This window comes from Narcine bancroftii, chromosome 10 (genome assembly GCF_036971445.1).
Source record: "Narcine bancroftii isolate sNarBan1 chromosome 10, sNarBan1.hap1, whole genome shotgun sequence".
In the NCBI taxonomy this organism is placed as follows: domain Eukaryota; kingdom Metazoa; phylum Chordata; class Chondrichthyes; order Torpediniformes; family Narcinidae; genus Narcine; species Narcine bancroftii.
In genome coordinates this window covers 33,026,871-33,047,222 of record NC_091478.1, presented here as the reverse complement: position 1 = coordinate 33,047,222, position 20,352 = coordinate 33,026,871, and the positions used below count along the sequence as shown (strand labels likewise).

The 20,352-nt window shown below is 36.9% G+C and overlaps 1 protein-coding gene across 1 annotated transcript in view; it reads left to right on the top strand.

The window, feature by feature from the left end:
• noc3l (NOC3-like DNA replication regulator) overlaps window positions 1-18,196 on the top strand; it is a 53,074-nt gene extending 34,878 nt beyond the window's left edge. Inside the window, exons 8-21 of the mRNA XM_069900572.1 lie at window positions 1,300-1,393; window positions 4,220-4,395; window positions 6,131-6,259; window positions 8,269-8,400; window positions 8,537-8,617; window positions 10,317-10,417; window positions 10,885-10,957; window positions 11,065-11,128; window positions 11,257-11,328; window positions 11,558-11,739; window positions 13,286-13,414; window positions 15,181-15,278; window positions 15,751-15,835; window positions 17,762-18,196. Of these exons, the coding sequence (XP_069756673.1) occupies window positions 1,300-1,393; window positions 4,220-4,395; window positions 6,131-6,259; window positions 8,269-8,400; window positions 8,537-8,617; window positions 10,317-10,417; window positions 10,885-10,957; window positions 11,065-11,128; window positions 11,257-11,328; window positions 11,558-11,739; window positions 13,286-13,414; window positions 15,181-15,278; window positions 15,751-15,835; window positions 17,762-17,890 (1,545 nt within the window). The 3' untranslated portion in view covers window positions 17,891-18,196. The remainder of the gene's footprint in view (window positions 1-1,299; window positions 1,394-4,219; window positions 4,396-6,130; window positions 6,260-8,268; window positions 8,401-8,536; window positions 8,618-10,316; window positions 10,418-10,884; window positions 10,958-11,064; window positions 11,129-11,256; window positions 11,329-11,557; window positions 11,740-13,285; window positions 13,415-15,180; window positions 15,279-15,750; window positions 15,836-17,761) is intronic.
• The last annotated feature ends 2,156 nt before the right edge of the window (window positions 18,197-20,352 follow it).

Genomic DNA, 20,352 nt, shown 5'->3' with positions numbered 1-20,352 from the left:
CTTTCTTATATTTTATCCTATTCTATTTTCACCCATGCAGGTTTATCTCCTTTTCCAAAAAAGAAAGTAAAAAATCTCATTTGAGCCGCTGGATAATAATTAAAAAAATTAGGGAGTTGTAAGCCTCCCAGTTCATATTTCCAAGTTAATTTTTCTATAAAGACCCTCAAATTCTTACCTTTCCAAAGAAATTTTTTGACATTTATTCACCTCCTGAAAGAACCTCTGAGATAATGGTATGGGCAGTGTTGAAAGAAATATTGTGCTCTTGGAAATGTATTGATTTTAATACAATTAACTCTTCCCACTAATGTTATGGATAAGTGTTCATCTGTTTAAATCTTCTTCAATCTTTTTGAGTAAAGGTAACTAATTCAATTTGTATACATTTTTAAAATTATTATCTATGCACATTCCTAAATATTTTATCCCATTTGCCAGCCATTTAAATGGGGCATTTCTTTGACACTTTGTATAGTCTCCTGTAAGAGGCATAATTGCCCAATTTATTTTATAACCCAAAACTTTGCCATAATCTTCCAGTTTTGAGTATAATCTCTGTAATGAGTTTGCAGGTTCTGTCAAATATATCAAAACAGCAAATAAATTAATTTTCTATTCCTCCTGGTTAACCCTAAATCCCTTAATGTCTGGATCTCGACGAATTACTTCTACAAGAGGTTCTATAGCTAAAATGAATAGAACTGGAGATAACGGACATCCTTGTCTACTAGATGTTGATAACTGAAAAGGTGTGAAAATTTGTCCATTAGTCACCACTTTAGCTTTTGGATCATTGTGTAATGCCTTGATCCAATTGGTAAAAATTTGACCTAGTCCAAATCTTTCCAGCACTTTAAATAAAAAAATCCCACTTAAGTTTATCAAATGCTTTTTCTGCATCTAATCAACACTCAGATCAACCTCTCTTTTGTGCCAAATGAATTATACTAATCAGACAACTTACATTATCAGCTGATTGTCTCTTTTTCACAAATCCTGTTTGATCCATATTTATCAATTTCGGCAAGAATTTTGCCCATCTATTTGCCAAGGCTTTGGCAATGATCTTATAATCTGAATTTAATAATAGGTCTATAAGATGACGGTTTTAATAGGTCCATATCTTTTTGAGAGTATGCAGTTTTTCTGAGTTTTTCGTACAGTATCATCATGGGGATAATTTTCTTTTACTTGTAACTGACTGTTATTAACTTAAAATAAGTTGGTTAACTTGTGCCTCAAACAGGGTGACTAAGAATGTGGAAGCTATGAAAATGTTGTATCTTTTATTTTCAGGTGAGAAAAGAAACACAGCATTTGAGAGAATTTGAAGAGGGATTAGTGTGTCAGTACAAATTTTACCTGGAAAATCTTGAACAGACCACTAAAGGTATTTGGGTTTCTATCACTGTATATTTAGGAAACTTTAAGGCATGTTGAACTCAATATTTTAATTAGGTTTGGTTATATTAATGATAATTGGTCTGCGAGTTATTTTACTGACATTGGATGACAATGGAGAATTAATCATAAGTTCTTAGTTACATTTCATGGTCATAATTGTGGATATTTATTTCAAAACAGATAATATATATTGTGTGGCACTTCATTCAGTGATTTGGAAAGCATTTATATGAATTCCATTTGTGAATTTGTGAATTCCATTTCTTCTTTTTCTTTGGCTTGGCTTCGCGGACGAAGATTTATGGAGGGGGTAAAAAAGTCCACGTCAGCTGCAGGCTCGTTTGTGGCTGACCAGTCCGATGCGGGACAGGCAGACACGATTGCAGCGGTTGCATGGGAAAATTGGTTGGTTGGGGTTGGGTGTTGGGTTTTTCCTCCTTTGCCTTTTGTCAGTGAGGTGGGCTCTGCGGTCTTCTTCAAAGGAGGCTGCTGCCCGCCAAACTGTGAGGCGCCAAGATATTATATGAATTCCATTTGTGAATTCTGTAGTTTTTGATCTCTTTCAAAAAAGGTAAAATGAATATGAAGATAGCTTATATTTGTAAATATCTGCATAAGGAAGCAGTGGGTTAGGAGAGATGGTCGAAATTGTTGCAGGAAAAGTGTTTATTAAGTGAAAGGGAAGAATTTCAAATTCTGTAAATAATTGCTTGTTTGAAAGAAATGATATTTTGCAGGCAAGCATGTCAGTAAGATTCCACATTCCAACAGAACAACTTTATTGAAGCCATTGTCAGCCAAGAAGTTGGTGTGAAATGTGCACAACTCAGCTTGCATATCGTACACCAAGTGAAATCAGGCAACAATTTATTTTAAATTACACATTTCCAATAAAGTGAGAATTTTTTTTCTGTAAGGTAGTGAAGGATCATTTCTTAAAAGCTATTTACATAATACCTTGTCCCAGGAGATTAACTTGGACAGGGTCCAGTAGAAAAAGAAAACTAATCAGCACACTGGCGTCAAATGATGTCATTTCACACTGGGAATTAACCACCTTGACCCCTACTCATATGCTGATAAAACCAGTGGAAAAGGGACAGCAGAAAGTCACCCATTTCCAGTTGAAGGTAGAACACTCTGATCCCCTGGGATGAGTTGTGTCCCATTTAAGGGTGGCCCAGTGGAAATGGCACAAAGGGCTTCCTATCCCGGTACACTGCACAGACAGTTAACTGGGATGGCAGTGGAAAAGGGGTATTGATTTCTAACACTTCCAGTGGTAATGGTTACTAGGTCTGAATGACATGGGTATTGCACAATTACACTGAGAACAATGTTGTCACTAAATGCAGCCATAACTCAGTACCTAGTTATTGTATGAGCTGATCTTATTTGAGGATTAGAAATTGGCAGCTTCTCATAATAATTGTATATTTTACTTAAAAAAGTCCATTTGCATTCTTCTCAACATTCATTTAATGAGTAAAACATGCAAGTCTGCAGACACCGTGTTGAAGTAAAAACACATTGCTGGAGAAACTCAGTAGGTCAAAGAGTGGCAAAGATAAATATTGGAGGAGCATAGCCCCACAGGCAGGAAGTAATAGGTGGATAAGGGAGGGAAGGCACACCAGCAAACAGGAAGGTGGGGGAAGTGACTCTGTGAATGGAGAGGGACAGGGATGGAGAGCTGGAGGAAAGAAGAGAGAAGAACAGGGTGTGCGCGTATTCTAGCAGAAAATGGAGGTTGACGTTAATGCCATCCAGTTGCAGAGTACCCAGACAGAATATTAGGTATTGGTCCTCCAATTTACAGGTGGCCTTGATTTGATATACATGAGGCAATGGACAGACGTCAGCGTGGCCTACCATTTCAATTCTGTGCCTCACTCCTATGCTGTAATCGTTTGTGAATAAACTCTTAATTGACACCTAATTGTTGAAATTGGAAATATACTATGCTGTCATCAAATTATTATGGTGGGGTAGGCTTTGACCATTGTGGTATGAATACTTTCTGTGAAGATTTTTATTTTCATTTTAGGTACCTATCTGGTTTGTTTCTTATTGTTCTTTGTTTTCTCTCTGACTTTCCCAGTAGTCTCTCCCTCTCTCCCACCTTCTATTCAATATCAGCTTCTTCCACCCCTTGGTAGAGCTGATGTGTCCCCTTCTTACAGCTGTCTTGATTAAGGGGCTGGACCCGAAACATTTTCTGACCATTTCTATCCATGCTTGACCTGCAAACATCTTTCCAAGTGCTGACTCATTTTCTTGGACTTTCTATTTCCCTTATAGACAGTGATTCTCAGCTCATAACTATTGAGTTTCTTGCATCACTTCCAAATATTCTGTCTGGCCTTTGCTCCAAGGAGAATAATTTGATTTCCAGTCTAATTTGCTCTTTATCATTGTGTAAACTGCCTGTCCCTTAATTTTTTTAGTGCTCCAAAACCCTGTTCTTAATAATTAATTGCAACATTATCCTTACTCTAATGTCCAACTAAGTCATGTACACGATTTCTGGAATGTTCTGAGGATTTTGTGCATGACTTCTGCTTGAATTTCTATCAGTCCAGTAGCCAGTGTTTAATGGAATAAATTAAAAAAACTTTTGTTTAAATATTGCCCTTTTATGAAGGAGCTAGTATGTTCACTTTCTGCTGATGAAAGAGTTTTTTGTGTAGTGTCATCTTGTTGCCATGGAAATTATGTCAATAAAGAGTAACATTAGTAAAGGATAGCAAGTTGAATTTAATCTTTTGGTGCCATTCCCATTTTTGAATTTAAAGATATTGCTCTTCCACAGACTGGAAACAGATGAAGAAAAAGAAGAATAATGTTGTTTCGTTAAAAGCGTGTAAAGGCCTTGCAGAAGTGGCTATCAAATGTCTTTGTGAATTGCTCGTGGCTTTACCACATTTTAATTTCCATAACAACATTGCTATGATGATTGTACCACTTATGAATGATGAGTCAAGGAAGGTAAAACTAGTTTTGCATGTGTATTTCTGCACCTAGATAGGATTTGGGTGATAGTTTTTTTGTGATGCAAAGTACCTTTATCTAAAAGTACTGATTAAAATACATGCAATAATTTTACCAAGTGAATGCATCTGCTAGAACGAGGAATTCTACAAAGAAAATTGAAAGTGGCCCTATTTGATCAGAGACATCACCATTCAAGATAAGTTGCACAAACTAGAAAATATTTCCTTTCCTTTTAAAATATTTTATTGAGTTTAACATACAAGCTTCCATACAGAGTTTTAGAAAAGAAAGTACATAAATTACTTGTATACATGTAAGCACACAAAAAAATTAAATAAAATGAAACTAAGTTGAGAATTCCTCAAGAAACAATAATTTGAATTGATCTGTAAAACCATGTTAAACCTGTTTGCTGAGTTAAGCCAAATAAAAAGTGAAAAATGGGGAAAAAAACCTAAAAACTACATCTAATCAAAGTAACCTTATATAAAAAATGAAAATGTGGATCCAGTGGTGACTCCCAGACATCGGTCAGTGAATCTCTGGAGTACACGACAATTCTAGGAATTCTCAATGGAAATGCATCCTTGTATATTTAGATGTTTGGTAAAAAGCTAATCTGATTTTCATAAACTACTCTGTTCAAGTTAAGTCTTAATGAGATCCAATTGCAAAATTTTGCTAATCTATTAGTCAGATATTTTCATTCCATTCCTAATTATTCAGGCAAATATTTTTCAAATATGTATAGAAACAGACTCCTATATCATTTGGCTGCAGTGTTCTGGAAGAGATTGTGTTAATCAAGTGTAAGTTTTCTATCTAAAATGTAGGGATGGTGCATTCCAGATATTGGCCCATTTGCTGCACCAAACAAGGAATGTTCCTCATGCCACTTTTTTTTTTAGCTGATTTAACCAATAGTCTTCATTACGCCCCAGATTCTTGAATGATGCACTACTTTGCTGGAATAGTTTCTCCCTATACAGTACACTCTGATCTGCCTTAATAATGTTGCTTGAGGCAAAAAAGGGGACCAGAGAAACTAGCCCATCTCTCATTGTCACCTGTACAAGGATGTAATTGTCTACTGTTTAACATCCTTTCATTCTACACTGGAGAATCAGCCCAGGAATTGGGCAACACGGTTAGCATAATGCTATTACAGTGCCAGCAACCCGGGTTTGAACCTGGCACTGTCTGTAAGGAGTTTGTATGTTGACCGCCAGTGTGCATGGGTTCCTACCCTTCAAAAACATACAGGGGTTGCAAGTTAATTGGTGCCTTTGAGGGGGTGGGTGGGGGGGGGAGGGCATGGACTCTTACACCCGCAGGGCTTGTGTCTAAAACATTTTAAAGAATTTGTGTACATGTATCTGGAGTGAAGATCAAATCCCTTCCCTTTTCATTCACTACTACTTGGGATAATGAATGAAGTTAATGAATAGCTGCAAATTTCCAAGATCCAACATTTAAACATGAAGTAGGTCAAATAATTTCAAAGCAACATTGTAAAATATTGTATTTTCATGGAAATACTGCTGAGTACTGAATCCTTGTGAGCTTTCAAAAAGAAAGCAGTGAAATATTTCAATGTTTTTTTGAAAGCATCATCGGGGAAAAATAGATTCTGCAACAATGATGAGATAAATTATGTAAAATTATGTAACTGATCTTTTTTGATAATATCTTAGTTTTATTCTTATGTTTAATAGCTTTATCTCTTCAGATTTCAGAAATGTGTTGTGAAGCTGTGGAAAATCTTTTTAAGCAAGATAAAGTTGGCCAAGCTTCTCTTTGTTTAGTTAAACTAATTTCTGGTCTTATTAAAAGCAGAAGCTATGAACTCAGACCGGAGGTAAGTTCCAATGGTATCAGTAATTATAAGTTGCAGTTCCAATTCTTCATTCTAAAGCTTTTGATTGATATTATTTCATATAATACATTTGAGATCTTAATTGTGCTCTGAACAGAAATTTCATTTTTTAAACATTAACTTCAGTTTATATGGTGAAGTTAAGACAAAGAAAAAGTTGTTAATAATAATTAATTTAGAATCAGTTTTTATTTTACCTGTTTTATTGTGACTTAGTTTGCCCTCAAAGTTTTAATTTTGAAATTAAATTGTTTGTAATCTCCTGTTTATTAGTTTTGCCAAACTTAATGTTTGAAAGGACATAAAAGGAAACTATAATGCATTAAATTAACTCGTTTGCCTTTTTAGGGAAAATGCTAGCTTGTCTTTTTTTTAAGTATCTTGATATTGGGTATTATTTTTAAACTTTTTCTCATGCTTTAATTCTCTTCTATTGCTGTGACATAAGTAAATCTTTACCCTGATCGGACTGATTAAAATTGTGAATTTTAATTTATTTTGCAAGGCCAGTAGACCTACACTAGAGAGCTAAAAAAAAATTTCTAATTTTTATACCGTTTGTGTTCCACAAAATGCCATGTCTTCTCACTTCAGGCTTACAGAGGTCAGTATTTACAGATGCTGTCAAATATGTGACTGAAGATGTAGAAAAATGAGGGGAGATTTGATAGAGGTATTCAAAATTATGACTAAATGTACATAGGCTTTTTTCCACGGAGGTTAGGTGAGATACAAACCAGAGGACATGGAAAAGGGAAAAGTTTATTAGGGGGAACTTTGCACAGAGAGTGGTGGGCGTGCGGAACGAGCTGCAAGCTGCAAGCTGAAGTGTTGAATGCAGGCTCAATTTTAACATTTAAGAAAAATTTGGACAGGTACATGTAGGGGAGGGGTATAGAGGCATGTGGACTGGGTACAGGTCAGTGGGACAAGGCACAATAATGGTTTGGCACAGACTATAAGGGTCAAAGGGCCTGTTTCTATGATGTAATGTTCAATGGTTCTGTGAACAATCTGGAAATCCACTTGAGAGAACAAGGTAGGTTGCAGTAGAACATGACGAATCCTGCCCGTTTACAGAATTATGTTGGAATCTAACTGCAAACAAAAAAAATTCAAACTCTGTCAGCGGTGTGCTGTTCAGTACAAAAGTAATCCATGAAAACAAACTCCTTATGATGGCATGATCAGAATATATGAATTTTATGGTTATCATAGCACTTAGAGCAATGGTGTTACAGAACCAGTGACCCAGGTTCAAACCCAATGCTGTCTGTAAGGAGTTTTTACGTTCTCCCCATGTCTGCATGGGTTTCCTACGGGTGCTCTGCTTTCCTCCCACCTTGCAAAACGTAAGGGGGTTGTAGGTTAATTTGACTTCATGGACTTGAGGGCCGGAAGGGCCTGTCACTGTGCTGTATGTCTTTAAATAGAAAGTTCCTTTTGGCAAATTAGCATTTTTTAATTTTTGAAATACAGCATCTCTCTTGCAATTTTAATGCACAAAGTAGCACATTATAATTATAATCTTTAGTACTTTTCTCATCTCATCATGTCAGTATTAGAAATGCATCCTCTAGTTGTGCATCAGTTTCAATCAAGATAATAAATTGCTCAGTTGTAATTCCATCTTTTTGGACTTGATAACTCACACATAAAAATAAAGAGATGGAATTAAAATCTGTGTGCCTACTCATGCATTTGGCATTTGTTCTGGAAAATCTGTCTTTTTCATCCAGCCCACCACCTTGTATTCCTCTATATCTGAACCTATTTTATCTTGCACAATTCAATTTGTACCATTGATTTGGTGATTTTTTTTTTCCCCAAAAGCGAATTGAGATAAATTATCCAATTGTGCTATAGAATTACAGTATATGATTCTATTCAGATTTTTTTTTGTAATTATATATGTTTTCCTCATGACGCAATAGCCATCTGCATATCCAGTTGGTTGCATTTTTCCAACATATTTATCACTTTGCACTCAGGTGCTAAAAACATTCCTTACCTTGCGAATTAAGGAAGTAGAAGTTAAAAAAGACTCTGAAGATATTGTCCCAAAAAAAAGATTTCTGACTTTTCAAGAGAAGAGGAAAAATCTTTCCAGGATGCAGAGAAAGGTAATATTTCTATTGTCTAATTCTCATGAAAACAGACAAAAGTGTCTGGAAAAAATCCTTTGCTCTGTTAAAATTCTGTTTGCTGATACAGTATTCTGCGAGTATAATGGACTGATTTTTAAAAATGTTTTTCCAGAGGAAAAAAGCAGAGGATGTTATTGAGAAAGCACTTCTAGAAACTGAAACCGCAGAAAGTAAAGACAAGAAACTGAAATTGGTAAGTGGTTTCTTTCTTTCTGTCTTTGGTCCAACGTACCAAAGCATCTAACTTACCTCTGAATAGTAATTCTTGGAAATATTTTACCATAATCTCCAATCAAGCCAGGTCTGAACACAAGATGGAGCACAACGCAATCGTGACTGGGGTTTGAACTCTGCACTGTCTGTAAGGAGTTTGTATGTTCTCCCTGTGTCTGCGTGGGTTTCCTCCCACCATTCAAAACGTACTGGAGGATGTAGGTCAATTTGTTGTTATTGGGTTCATGGGCCAAAGTGGCCTATTTCCATGCTGTAACTAAATTGGCCCATTGGTGATGGGGGTGGGGGGGGAGAAATGCATACTGAAATAATTTTTAGGTAATAGAATGGCTGAATGCAAATTATATAATACTGTGCTAATATTTGTGCTGGAACTGAGAAGAAATAACATGAAAGAAAAAAAAGTTTAAACATTATGGGTACCACTTGTAAGTGAAAATGGAATGTGCTTTCTTGGAAGACAAAATAAGCTAAATATCACACATCTTTAGAACATTACTTTTTACTTGCTCTTTGATCATTAAAGAAACGTGTCATAGTTTATGTACCATATCATTACTTCTTTTGGTCCTCATTTGACATAACCACTTCCACGTGTGCTGTTGGCATGAAGTTTTGCCTGATGCACAAAGTGATTATGTTTTTTACAAAATTTAATCGTAACATAACAGCATCAATTTATAATGTTGCTTGCTCAGTGGACTGGTATCCCCCTGCCTGCTGTAATTTTTCTGTGTGTGTGTGTATATTACCATACATTATAAGCATTTGGCATGGATTAGGGATCTGCAAATTGTAATCTTTGCTTATTTGAGCAATTATGATGGTTTGGATGCTTTTTGTGACTTAAAAGATGTTTTTAATTTGATAAGTGAGAAAGTTTTATAGATGGCATTAGGAGGGTGCAAAAGAATACGGATGAATTAAAAAGGTAATCAGACGAGGAAAATAGATCACAGGGACGTATAGGTCAGAAACTGGCCCACTGTGACAACATCTTTTTGCTCATCTACACTGATGATGGGGTAAAATGTCAAAATTGACCATTTTGTTTGGGGAAAAATAAAACAAATGTATTATTTAAATGCTGAAAGATTTAAGATGCAGAGGGTTCTGATGTCCATATGCATCATTTGTCAAAGGCAAGTATATAAGGTAAAGCAATTGTGAGAGGAATTGAGTATAAAAGTGACAAGGTTGTACTTCATTGAATTGCAGCATTGGTGGGGTCTTATCTGGAATACTGTGTACAAAGGCTGTTCAGAGGTGGTTGATTGGACCGATACGTGGGTTATCTTGTCTTATAAAGAAACATTAAATAGGCAATGATTGTATCCTTTTGATTTTGAATGAGTTTGGGATAATTTGCTTGAAATAAATATCTTGGGAGAATCTCGAACCAGAGAGCCACTGTTAAAATTAAATGGTGGTTGATTTAACACAGGGATGAGGCAAAATTCTTAAAGGGTATAAAGATTGGGAGCTCTTTCTCTCAAAGGAGAGCAGAAACAGAATATTTGAAAAGCTGAGATAGATCCTTCATAAACAAGGGATGTTACAATCAGGTCAATCTCAATTTTATTAAATGATGGGGTGGCCTACTCATGTCAGATATTTTGATAAGATTATACTAATAGAATTTTCTATATTATGGGCAGCATACAGAAATCTTAAATGTCGTATTTCTGACGTACTTCAAAATCCTGAAGAAAGCACAAAAATCGATTGTTCTTCCTGAAGTTCTAGAAGGTCTTGCTAGGTAAGGAAGTTTCTTTAATTGTATTTAACTTAATTGTTTAAAACAGTTGTTTTCAAACTTCCCCCTAAACTCGCAATCCCTATGCCATAAGTGCTCTGTAATTAGTAATGGTGGTATGTGAGTGGAAAGAAAAAGTTTGAAAACCACTAATTGTACCTAATTGACTCGTTATCTGCATGGTTTTATAACTCCAAAGGAAATGGGCCAATGACAATTTTTCTCAAGCCAAATATTTCTGTAGCCAACTGAGTCGAGAGCAGTGGTTCTCAACCTTCCCTTCCCACTCACACATCACCTTGAGCAATCCCTTATGGCATAGGGATTACTTAAGGTGGAATGTTAGTTCTGGGGGGCAGTTTGAAAACCACTGCTTTAGATTGAGTAGTCCAACTTCAGTTTTTAGGTTTTTTGATTTGACCTGTGCTTATTTACAAGCATAAAATGTAACCTCGCATATTTTTATCCAGATTTGCTCATCTCATTAATGTGGAATTCTTTGATGATCTTCTGGTAGTACTGTATTCACTCATTGAGTCTGGGGTGAGTGCAAGTTTTTTTAAATTTAAACAGAGATTTTTCATTCCACATTTGATAATCTTTGAATGCCAGATATGTTTAGTCTGAACTTCATTTTTTTTTCACTGCAGGTTCTCAACTACAGAGAACGCCTTCACTGTATACAAACTGCCTTTCACATTCTTTCTGGTCAAGGTAGGCCCCTCTCAAGAAGTGTTATGAAACAATGAAGAATTTCACAAGTCACCTTGTTTTCATTTCCAAAGATCTATTTTAGTAACAAGTCCACGTTCAGAAAGTTAACATACTACTTTGTACTTCAGGTGATGTGCTGAATATTGATCCTATGAAATTCTACACTCACCTTTACAAAATGTTATTTGTACTACATGCTGGTAAGTTAAATACATTCATCATATTTTTTCTGGTAATGATTAACATAGTAAACCTGCATTCGATCAGGTAATACAGTTCAAAAACATTTTTCCTCTAGTGTCAGAGAAATTTCATGAAAGCAGTCCACAAATATTAACTCGGTGATGGAAACTCATTTTTCATGCCAAAATAAACAATTTGGTATTTTTCCATGATTGTAATTTGAATATGACTGGTTTAACTTTTCAGGAAATACGAATGAAGAAGTTTTGATTATGCTGCAGTGTCTCGAGGTGATGCTGACAAAACGCAGAAAGCAAGTTTCTCTGCAACGTGCAATTGCTTATATTAAGCGTCTGACTACTCTCGCACTTAATGTTCTACCCAATTCTGCCATTGGCATCTTGGCCACCAACAGAGTATTAATGAATGTAAGTGCAGTCTTTCTAAAAGTATCTGGTTACTTCAGTTTATGTCAGAACTGGGTGTCCATCTCTTTTAATACTTGACGAAATCCAGAGAAGTCAATATTAATGCCATACGGTTGGAGGGTGCCCAGTCGGAAATGAGGTGGTTGTTCCTCCAACCTGGCATAATGTGAGTCTATGGACAGACATGTTGGCAGGGCAATGGGATGGCATTAATAATGACCTCTCTGGATTTTGTTAAACACCTCCCCACCCCCCTGCTTCTCCATTCCCTGTCTCCTTTTTTACAGACATAAATTTCACCTCGTCCCCTTTATCACCTTTTGTTTGAATTTTGAGACTTTCTCATATATCGTGCCTTTTCTAATTTTTTTTTTCCCTGAAGAAGTTCTCAGGCCCGAAATTTCAACAATATACCTTTGTCTCCGAAAGATGCTGAAAAGTCTGGCTGAGTTCGTCCAGCTTTTCAGTATTTTTACTTTTAATACTTCAGCCCATCTGTTGTTCTTCACTGCTTCAACTGATCCAAAGCACTGATTTCCAATTCTTGTTCCACATTAAGCATGATTTAACTTTCAACTTTTCTTCACGCATTTTAAATTGCATCCATTTTACTTTGTTATGGTACTGATTGTACCTCTTTAATCTGGTGACATTGGGACATGGCCGGACTACAGAAATGCACCTCTAAGGGAACTCCCCATGTAAACATGTGGAAGGTAGAACAATACTGTGGGGTGGCACAGTTAGCACAACATCTTTACAGTGCCAGTGATGTCCGTAAGGAGTTTGTACTAATGGTGGCCGATTCAAACATGCCGGACCAGAGAGGTACAACGTGTATATATATCCTTCCTACCTTCTTCATGTCCAATCTAGAATCTCCACTTATTTTTCCATGAATTCATTAATCCTCTGGATTCTCAAGAAGCTCCCATCCAACCAGGGGAATAATACCTTCTGATGCTTGTCCCAGACTTTGGAATGTTTTACCTAAATCCCTTCACATTCTTTAAAAGTTATTCTTGAAAATTCAAATATGGTTTTGGTCAACTGCCCATTACTTCAGCCCTGATGTTTTTTTAAAATCTTTGATTCAGTGTTTATTTTCTCTTTTTTTCTCTCTGCTGGGTCGCTAAACTTTCTCACCCATTAAAAGTGCTGTATAATTATCTTATTTTCTTGTGCAGATAAGTGCGGAATTGCTCATTTTGCAACAATAATAAGTGTGTTACGCATTTTTTCTGGAATGTCTGCTCTTTCACAGTGCAGCATTGCATATTTGTAAGTTACACTGTTAGCTTTGTAGAGGGTTTCTCGATAGCCTTCACCACCATCTGATAAAGTAAGTGCCTTTAAAAATGTTGCACTCTATTAGAACTGGAGTTTTCTCAAAATAAAATGTGCACAAAGAACTAAAGAGTAACATTCAAAGGGAGAGCTCAAGTTATTCAGAAATTAAATGACATATTAATGACTACTTAATGTAACTATCTCCTTGCTGGAATTAAGCTACAAAATGTTATTTTTAAAAAATGTCATCTCCTAGTCATTTCCAAAGACGGATATTTTGCTCGACAATGAATCTCAAGGCAGTGGACTTTATCTGGCAGAGCTTGACGAACCTGAATACTGCAATGCACAGAACACTGCGTTGTGGGAGTTGCATTATCTCCAGGTATGCATATTTTGCTTTGTTGATCAGCCACTTTCAGTGTATTTAAATCATGTTTTCTTTACCAGTGGTTCACAGTATTTTGGGTGCCATATAATTTCTGACAACAGCAAATTTGTCACCCGAAACAAAAGACCTGATATTGACATTTTTAGTCAGTCATGGAAACACAGATGCTATCTTCTTTTCTTTGGCTTGGCTTCACGGACGAAGATTTATGGAGGGGTATGTCCACGTCTGCTGCAGGCTGGTTGGTGACTGACAAGTCCGATGCGGGCCAGGCAGGCACGGTTGCAAGGGAAAATTGGTGGGTTGGGTGTTTTCTCCTTTGTCTTTTGTCAGTGAGGTGGGCTCTGCGGTCTTCTTCAAAGGAGGTTGCTGCCTGCCGAACTGTGAGGCACCAAGATGCACGGTTGGAGGCGATATCAGCGCACTGGTGGTGGTCAATGTGGCAGGCACCAAGAGAATTCTTTAAGCAGTCCTTGTACCTCTTTGGTGCTCCTCTGTCTCGGTGGCCAGTGGAGAGCTCGCCATGCAACACGATCTTGGGAAGGCGATGGTCCTCCATTCTGGAGATGTGACCCACCCAGCGCAGTTGGGTCTTCAGCAGCATGGATTCGATGCTTGTGGACTCTGCCAGCTTGAGTACTTCGATGTTGGTGATGAAGTCATTCCAATGAATGTTGAGGATGGAGCGGAGACAACGCTGATGGAAGCGTTCTAGGAGCCGTAGGTGATGCCGGTAGAGGAGCCGAACAGGAGCGTGGGTATGACAACGGCTCTGTACACGCTGATCTTTGTGTGTTTCTTCAGGTGGTTTTTCCAGACTCTTTTGTGTAGTCTTCCAAAGGCGCTATTTGCCTTGGCGAGTCTGTTGTCTATCTCTTTGTCGATCCTTGCATCAGATGAAATTGTGCAGCCGAGGTAGGTAAACTGGTTGACCGTTTTGAGTTCTGTGTGCCCGATGGAGATGTGGGGGGGCTGGTAGTCATTTATTAACAATCCAGTTCTTCATCAGTAATAAGTTCCTTAAAATTCAGAAATAACATAATTTGATCAGTTTGACAGCAAAATTTAGCCTTTTTCAGTCCAAAAGACTTGATAATCGTTTCGCTCGACATCCAAGAAACATCACACAGTTGGCTTTGCAATTTCATTGCATCTATACATTTAACATGTATTTGACAATAAACCACTCATATGCCTTCCACCAACCTTTCATGGGTCATTGTTTCATAGATTCATGGCTATGTGACTGACTGTAAGAACATTTCCATTGTCTTTAAAATGCAAAAAGATGGAACTTTCAGTCGTGTAATGATGTATCGTTGCTCTGCGAGCTCCTTTTCTGCCTCCCATCTTGAAAAATTGCAGTCACATTCCTTTAAGTAACAAGTAAGTTATTCCAGTAAACTTGCAAGTGTTGACAAGAAGAGTTAGGAATACAAAATTGCCATTTGAGTTTATAGAAACATAAAATAATGCATTTATTTTACACACTGATTGCATCTGTGTTTGTTCTCAGTAGAACGGTCCTTAGTTCAGTTCCCCCACTCTTTCTCTAAACCCTGGAAATTATTTTGCTTCCAACAACCCAATTCCTTCTTGAGATCCCTGATCAACACAGTTTAAACCACTCCCATTCAGTTTCATATTTTGATTCAAGTGTGTCATGGTTTGGATACACTGTCAGTAAATAATTTTAGTCCCAACATTTTCCATGCAAAATGCCTCAGGTCTTGCTACATTCATCTGTACTTTACTTGCAGAGACATTTTCATCCTGTGGTACGAAAGTTTGCAGTGCACCTTAGTGTAGGTGCACCATCCGAAGGCTCTGGAGCCTTGAGACCAGAACTAAGCAGAAAGTAAGGAAATTGTTCTGTTCCCATAAAGTTAATGCTTTTGGATCTTTGTTCTGTTCTGCAGTGTGAATCCTTGAAAATGATAAGAAAATATTTTTTTATGCAGCATCTCCAAAATAAAGAATCTATTTACATGCTGCACTATATATAAAACTCACTTTTAATACAGAAAATGATTGCATTGTGACGGGTTTTTAATTTTGGCTGAGACGTTAAACTGGGATATAATCTCACTGCTGTGCTTTGATTTAACAGCAGGAAATTTGCTCTTCCCAGCTCGTACTGCCAAAGAACATTATTTAGTCATTTGTGTTTTGGAAATGGTTTGCTATTTCTGCCTTCAAAATAAATGATTGCAAAACATTCCAGATTTCCACTTCAGCATTGAGGCAGTTACATATTAGTTATTTGTAATGTGTGCCTTAAGATAATCAAATTTTAAACTTTCAACAGTGACCAAATATGTTTCATTTAGGCATGCTACTGAACTTTTTGAAGAGTTCAGCATGAAAGCGATGATCTTTAATCCTCCAATCACATCTTTTGCATCAAACAAAAAGGTAAAAGCATAAATATTATTTATCCAGTGTGCATGTATTATGTTTATACTACAGTAGTTGGATTAACATTTATATTTATCTAGTTTAAGTATATATTAAGAAGGCAGTGAGGAGCAATTGAGGGGAAGATGGGGTTAGGAAGATTAGGCAGTACCAGGTAGGAGAACACAGTGGGTTAAAGGTCTGAAGTATCTATTTCAGTGCAAGTATTGTGAATAACCCAGATGACAAGAGTCCAGACCTATGATGTTGTGACCATAACAGAAACTGCAGAACAAGGCAGGACTTTCAGCTTAACATTCCAAGTGTTTCGGATGTGATAGAGAGCGATGCAAGAGAGGCAGGGAGTTGAACTACTGATCAGGGTCACAACTGCACTTAGAGGACATTATGGATGTCTCAATGAACTATGATGTGGTTCTATTATAAGCCTCCCAATAGTCGGTGTGAAATTGAGCAATAGATATGCAGGAAGGTTATGGAAAGAGGTGAAAGCAGCAGGGTTGTTATAGTAGGTTTTAATTTTCCCAGTTTTGACCGGGACCCCCATAGTGCCAGCATCTTAGAATTGTTAGGTGTTTTCAGGGGGCTTCTTGAAACAAGTTTGTAGATAGGAAAGGGGCCTAACCCCCTCTCGTCGTAACAAAGCTAATAACAGTCATATTAAATAGAAATGAGGGAGAGCAAATTGGGAACATTCTTATCAGTTAAAATTCGAAACCACCATGTTTCTTTGAAGATGAAACGTAAAGATGGCTAGGTTTAGGGACCTTGAGTTAAAGTAAATTCTATTTTCAAAAAAATGTGTATAGTTTAGGAAGCTGAAATAAACCAAAATTCTGGGAATATAGAAGATGCCAGAAAGGATTTAAACATGCAATTAAGACAGTCAAAAGGGACCATGAAATGTCCTTGGCAACTATATATATTTTAAAACAAGAGGCTAAATAGGTCTGGTCAAGGACAAAATTTGTGCTTGGAACCAGAGGAAGTAGGTGATGTACCAAATGAGTACTTTGTGTTGGTATTCACCAAGAAGGAGGACATAGATGATATTGAAAATGGGGAGGGGTGTTTAAAGCATGTTGATATTAGTAAAAGTTGCATCTTTTCAAGACCCCAGAGTCTGATGGGATCTATCCCAAGATACAGAATGGAGATTACAGAGAGATCTTTGTATTCTTTTAGGTACAGATGATGTCCCAGAAAGTTGGACAATAGCCATTGTTGATCTTTTGTTTAAGAAGGATGTAATAAAGTTATAGGCCCATGAGGTTTGCATCAGAAGTAGGAAAATTACTGGAAGATTCTTAGGTACAGGATTTACATGGATGGGGGGGATTGATATTTATGTGGACAATACTCATGCCATATTTGTTGGTATGCCTCTGGGGTGCAGAAGTGGGGCTCTTTTATAAGAACTTCCCCCATTATTTATGCTGGTTTGACCTGATGGAGGATCCAGATTTCAATGGGAATTGTAGTTTACAGATTATAAAGCAAAGGAGTAGTTCTCTTTTCAATGACTTTGGTGCAAGTTTATTTTTTTTAACTTTTACCAGTTTTTGGTGTGTAGTTTGGGGAGAGGCCTTTGTACTGTTAGTGCTCAGACCATGAACGATATCCCAGACTGGAGTCTGGGATATTTCAGGGTAGCACAATGTGCCCTTTTCCATGGTTTTAGTGGCATTTAGCCTGGGTCAGCACAACCTGATCCATGATGTCAACCAGATCACAAAGCTAGTTGGTGAATACCTGAAGAAAGAAATAACATTTCACCAAAAAAAAAGCAAAGATACTTTGATTCAGTCTGATAAGAAAATTGCTGTAATCTTGTCAATAATAACCTTGTTCTTTTGTATTGGTGTTAAAGTTGCTTAACAGCAAGTAGTTTTGACGTAAAGTTCTGTGTTGCTGTGATTTCAGAAGTCAACAATGCACAGTGCATTCCTTGATTCAGAGCTACAAGATCAGATAAGCCTGCTTCTTGAAAATCCCTCCTACATCAATGATCTCAAATTTGCCGAAGATTTGCAAACCCAGTCATCTAAATAATGATAATCGCTAAACAACAATAGATTATTAAGTAACTTGTAAAACTCAGTTGCAAAATATCTGCATTTGGTTCACTTTACAATTCTAGGTTACTCATGGCATCCATGGTACTGTAAATGTGTAACAATTGTGAATCTGGAATAGCCTTATTAATTCAGATAAAATGGTCAAAGCAAATATATAGGAAAGGTGACAAAATACTTGAATTTTATACAGATTAGTATAAAGTGTATTGCCTTAAAAGTGACAGTAAGATGCAAACTTTGTAATAATTGTGAATGTTGACTAAATACTTTTAAGTAATAACTATTGAGCAGTGTTCATTTTCTGTGCCTTGACATCCAGAGAATCTCAAAACCACAATGCAATATTGTTCTTTAACATAGTATTGCATAAAACTTTGGTGCCTCCTGGAAAGAAAACACTTCTATATTTCACAAAATTGAATCTACCAATCTCAGATTCTTTTCGATAACAAAATAGTAGAACTATTAGGTGCTTATGATGTTTAAGAAAGATTTGATTTGAAGGTGTTTCTTTGTTAATATGTTACAGGTGGGTACAACTGGTAGTGCTATGCACCTTATGGACTTATTTGAGTTTCAACAGCTTCCTGTCTCAAGACTTGATTTATGAGTGTTTAAGTTATCTGTAAATTAACTTTTTCTGATGGCAGTGTTAATTTGGTGATTGCTAGTCTATGTTTTGTTTTAACTCCACAAATTAGTTCAGTTGCCAATAAATGGAGAGGTTGCATTTGGGGATGATTGAAAGTCCATAGTGGAGAGTTGCAGATTAGAGAAGATTGGGGTAAGTGAAATTTAAGACAGAAGTAACCTGTGAATAAGCAGGTCAATGGTCAGAGTCAAGATACAGTGAGTGTTTAGTGATATTCTACCCTAAACATCCCTAACGTCGAAGTACTCGAGATGGCAGAGGTCGACAGCATCGAGTCCACGCTGCTGAAGATCGAGCTGCGCTAGATGGGTCACGTCTCCAGAATGGAGGACCATCGCCTTCCCAAGATCGTGTTATATGGCGAGCTCTCCACTGGCCACCGAGACAGAGGTGCACCAAAGAAGAGGTACAAGGACTGCCTAAAGAAATCTCTTGGTGCCTACCACATTGACCACCGCCAGTGGGCTGATAACGCCTCAAACCGTGCATCTTGGCGCCTCACAGTTTGGCGGGCAGCAACCTCCTTTGAAGAAGACCGCAGAGCCCACCTCACTGACAAAAGGCAAAGGAGGAAAAACCCAACACCCAACCCCAACCAACCAATTTTCCCCTGCAACCGCTGCAATCGTGTCTGCCTGTCCCGCATTGGACTTGTCAGCCACAAACGAGCCTGCAGCTGACGTGGACTTTTTACCCCCTCCATAAATCTTCGTCCGCGAAGCCAAGCCAAAGAGAAGAAAGAAGACCCTAAACTAGATGAGAGAGTCTAGCAATGAGTATATGTGGAACATTGAAACTGAAGAGTGAACTGAGATGGGCACAGTGAGTAATGTGGATATAAATAGAATTTTTATTAAAGGTGAACCAATTTCAATATTTATTCTATCACTCATCATTAATACATTATTTTCAGTCAGTTATAGAAGAAACGACATCACATTCAAAGAAATCTGCAAACAAATGATTTGTGTAAAAAATACAATGTTTTTTGACACAATGGCCCAGAATTCATAGTTAGCAGTGAAGGAATGACATCCATTGATCTTAAAGGTAACTGCCCATTATCCACCACATTTGAAGTGATTTTGATCCCAGCACAAGAAAGATGAACCATTAGATTTAATATTCAAGTTATGATACCGTATTTAATTATACAAATCAAAATAATTTTTGTTCCAATCTTTGAAGGTGAAATAATATTTTATAGAGTTGATACACTGCACAATTACTTAATTATATTTTAAAAACTGGTACTTTGAAAATACCAGTTTCAAGTAAATCTCTGATTCTGTATTTACTGCATCTTTGGAGGGGCACTTTGTCAGCTGCTTTTGGATCTCAACATTTAACTGAAAAAATGTGTACACTGACAATTGTGCTAGTTAAAACCACAAATTTTGAGCCAAAGTTTCAACCCTTAAAAATACCAACACCTTTAGTAATTGCAATATGTCCTCTGCACATTAACAGAACAAAATATAGAAAGCAAAATGGGCATGTTGTGGCTTTCTGAAATAATTTGCTAACAATAATTTCAGTACTTGCCCAATAATATTACCTGCAAGAAAAAAATTATACAGTTCAACTGTAGTATTTACAAAATTTCATGTCATTTCATGTCATGTTTAAAGTAATTACTGTCACAATAGTTGTTGTATATTAGGTGTCTTCACTGGATATATGTGCAAGGGTTTAACTAACTTCTATTGACACTAATTAAAATATTTTCTAAAAAATTAGCATCACTGAAAATATACAATTAATGCATTTGGTTAAGGGTAATA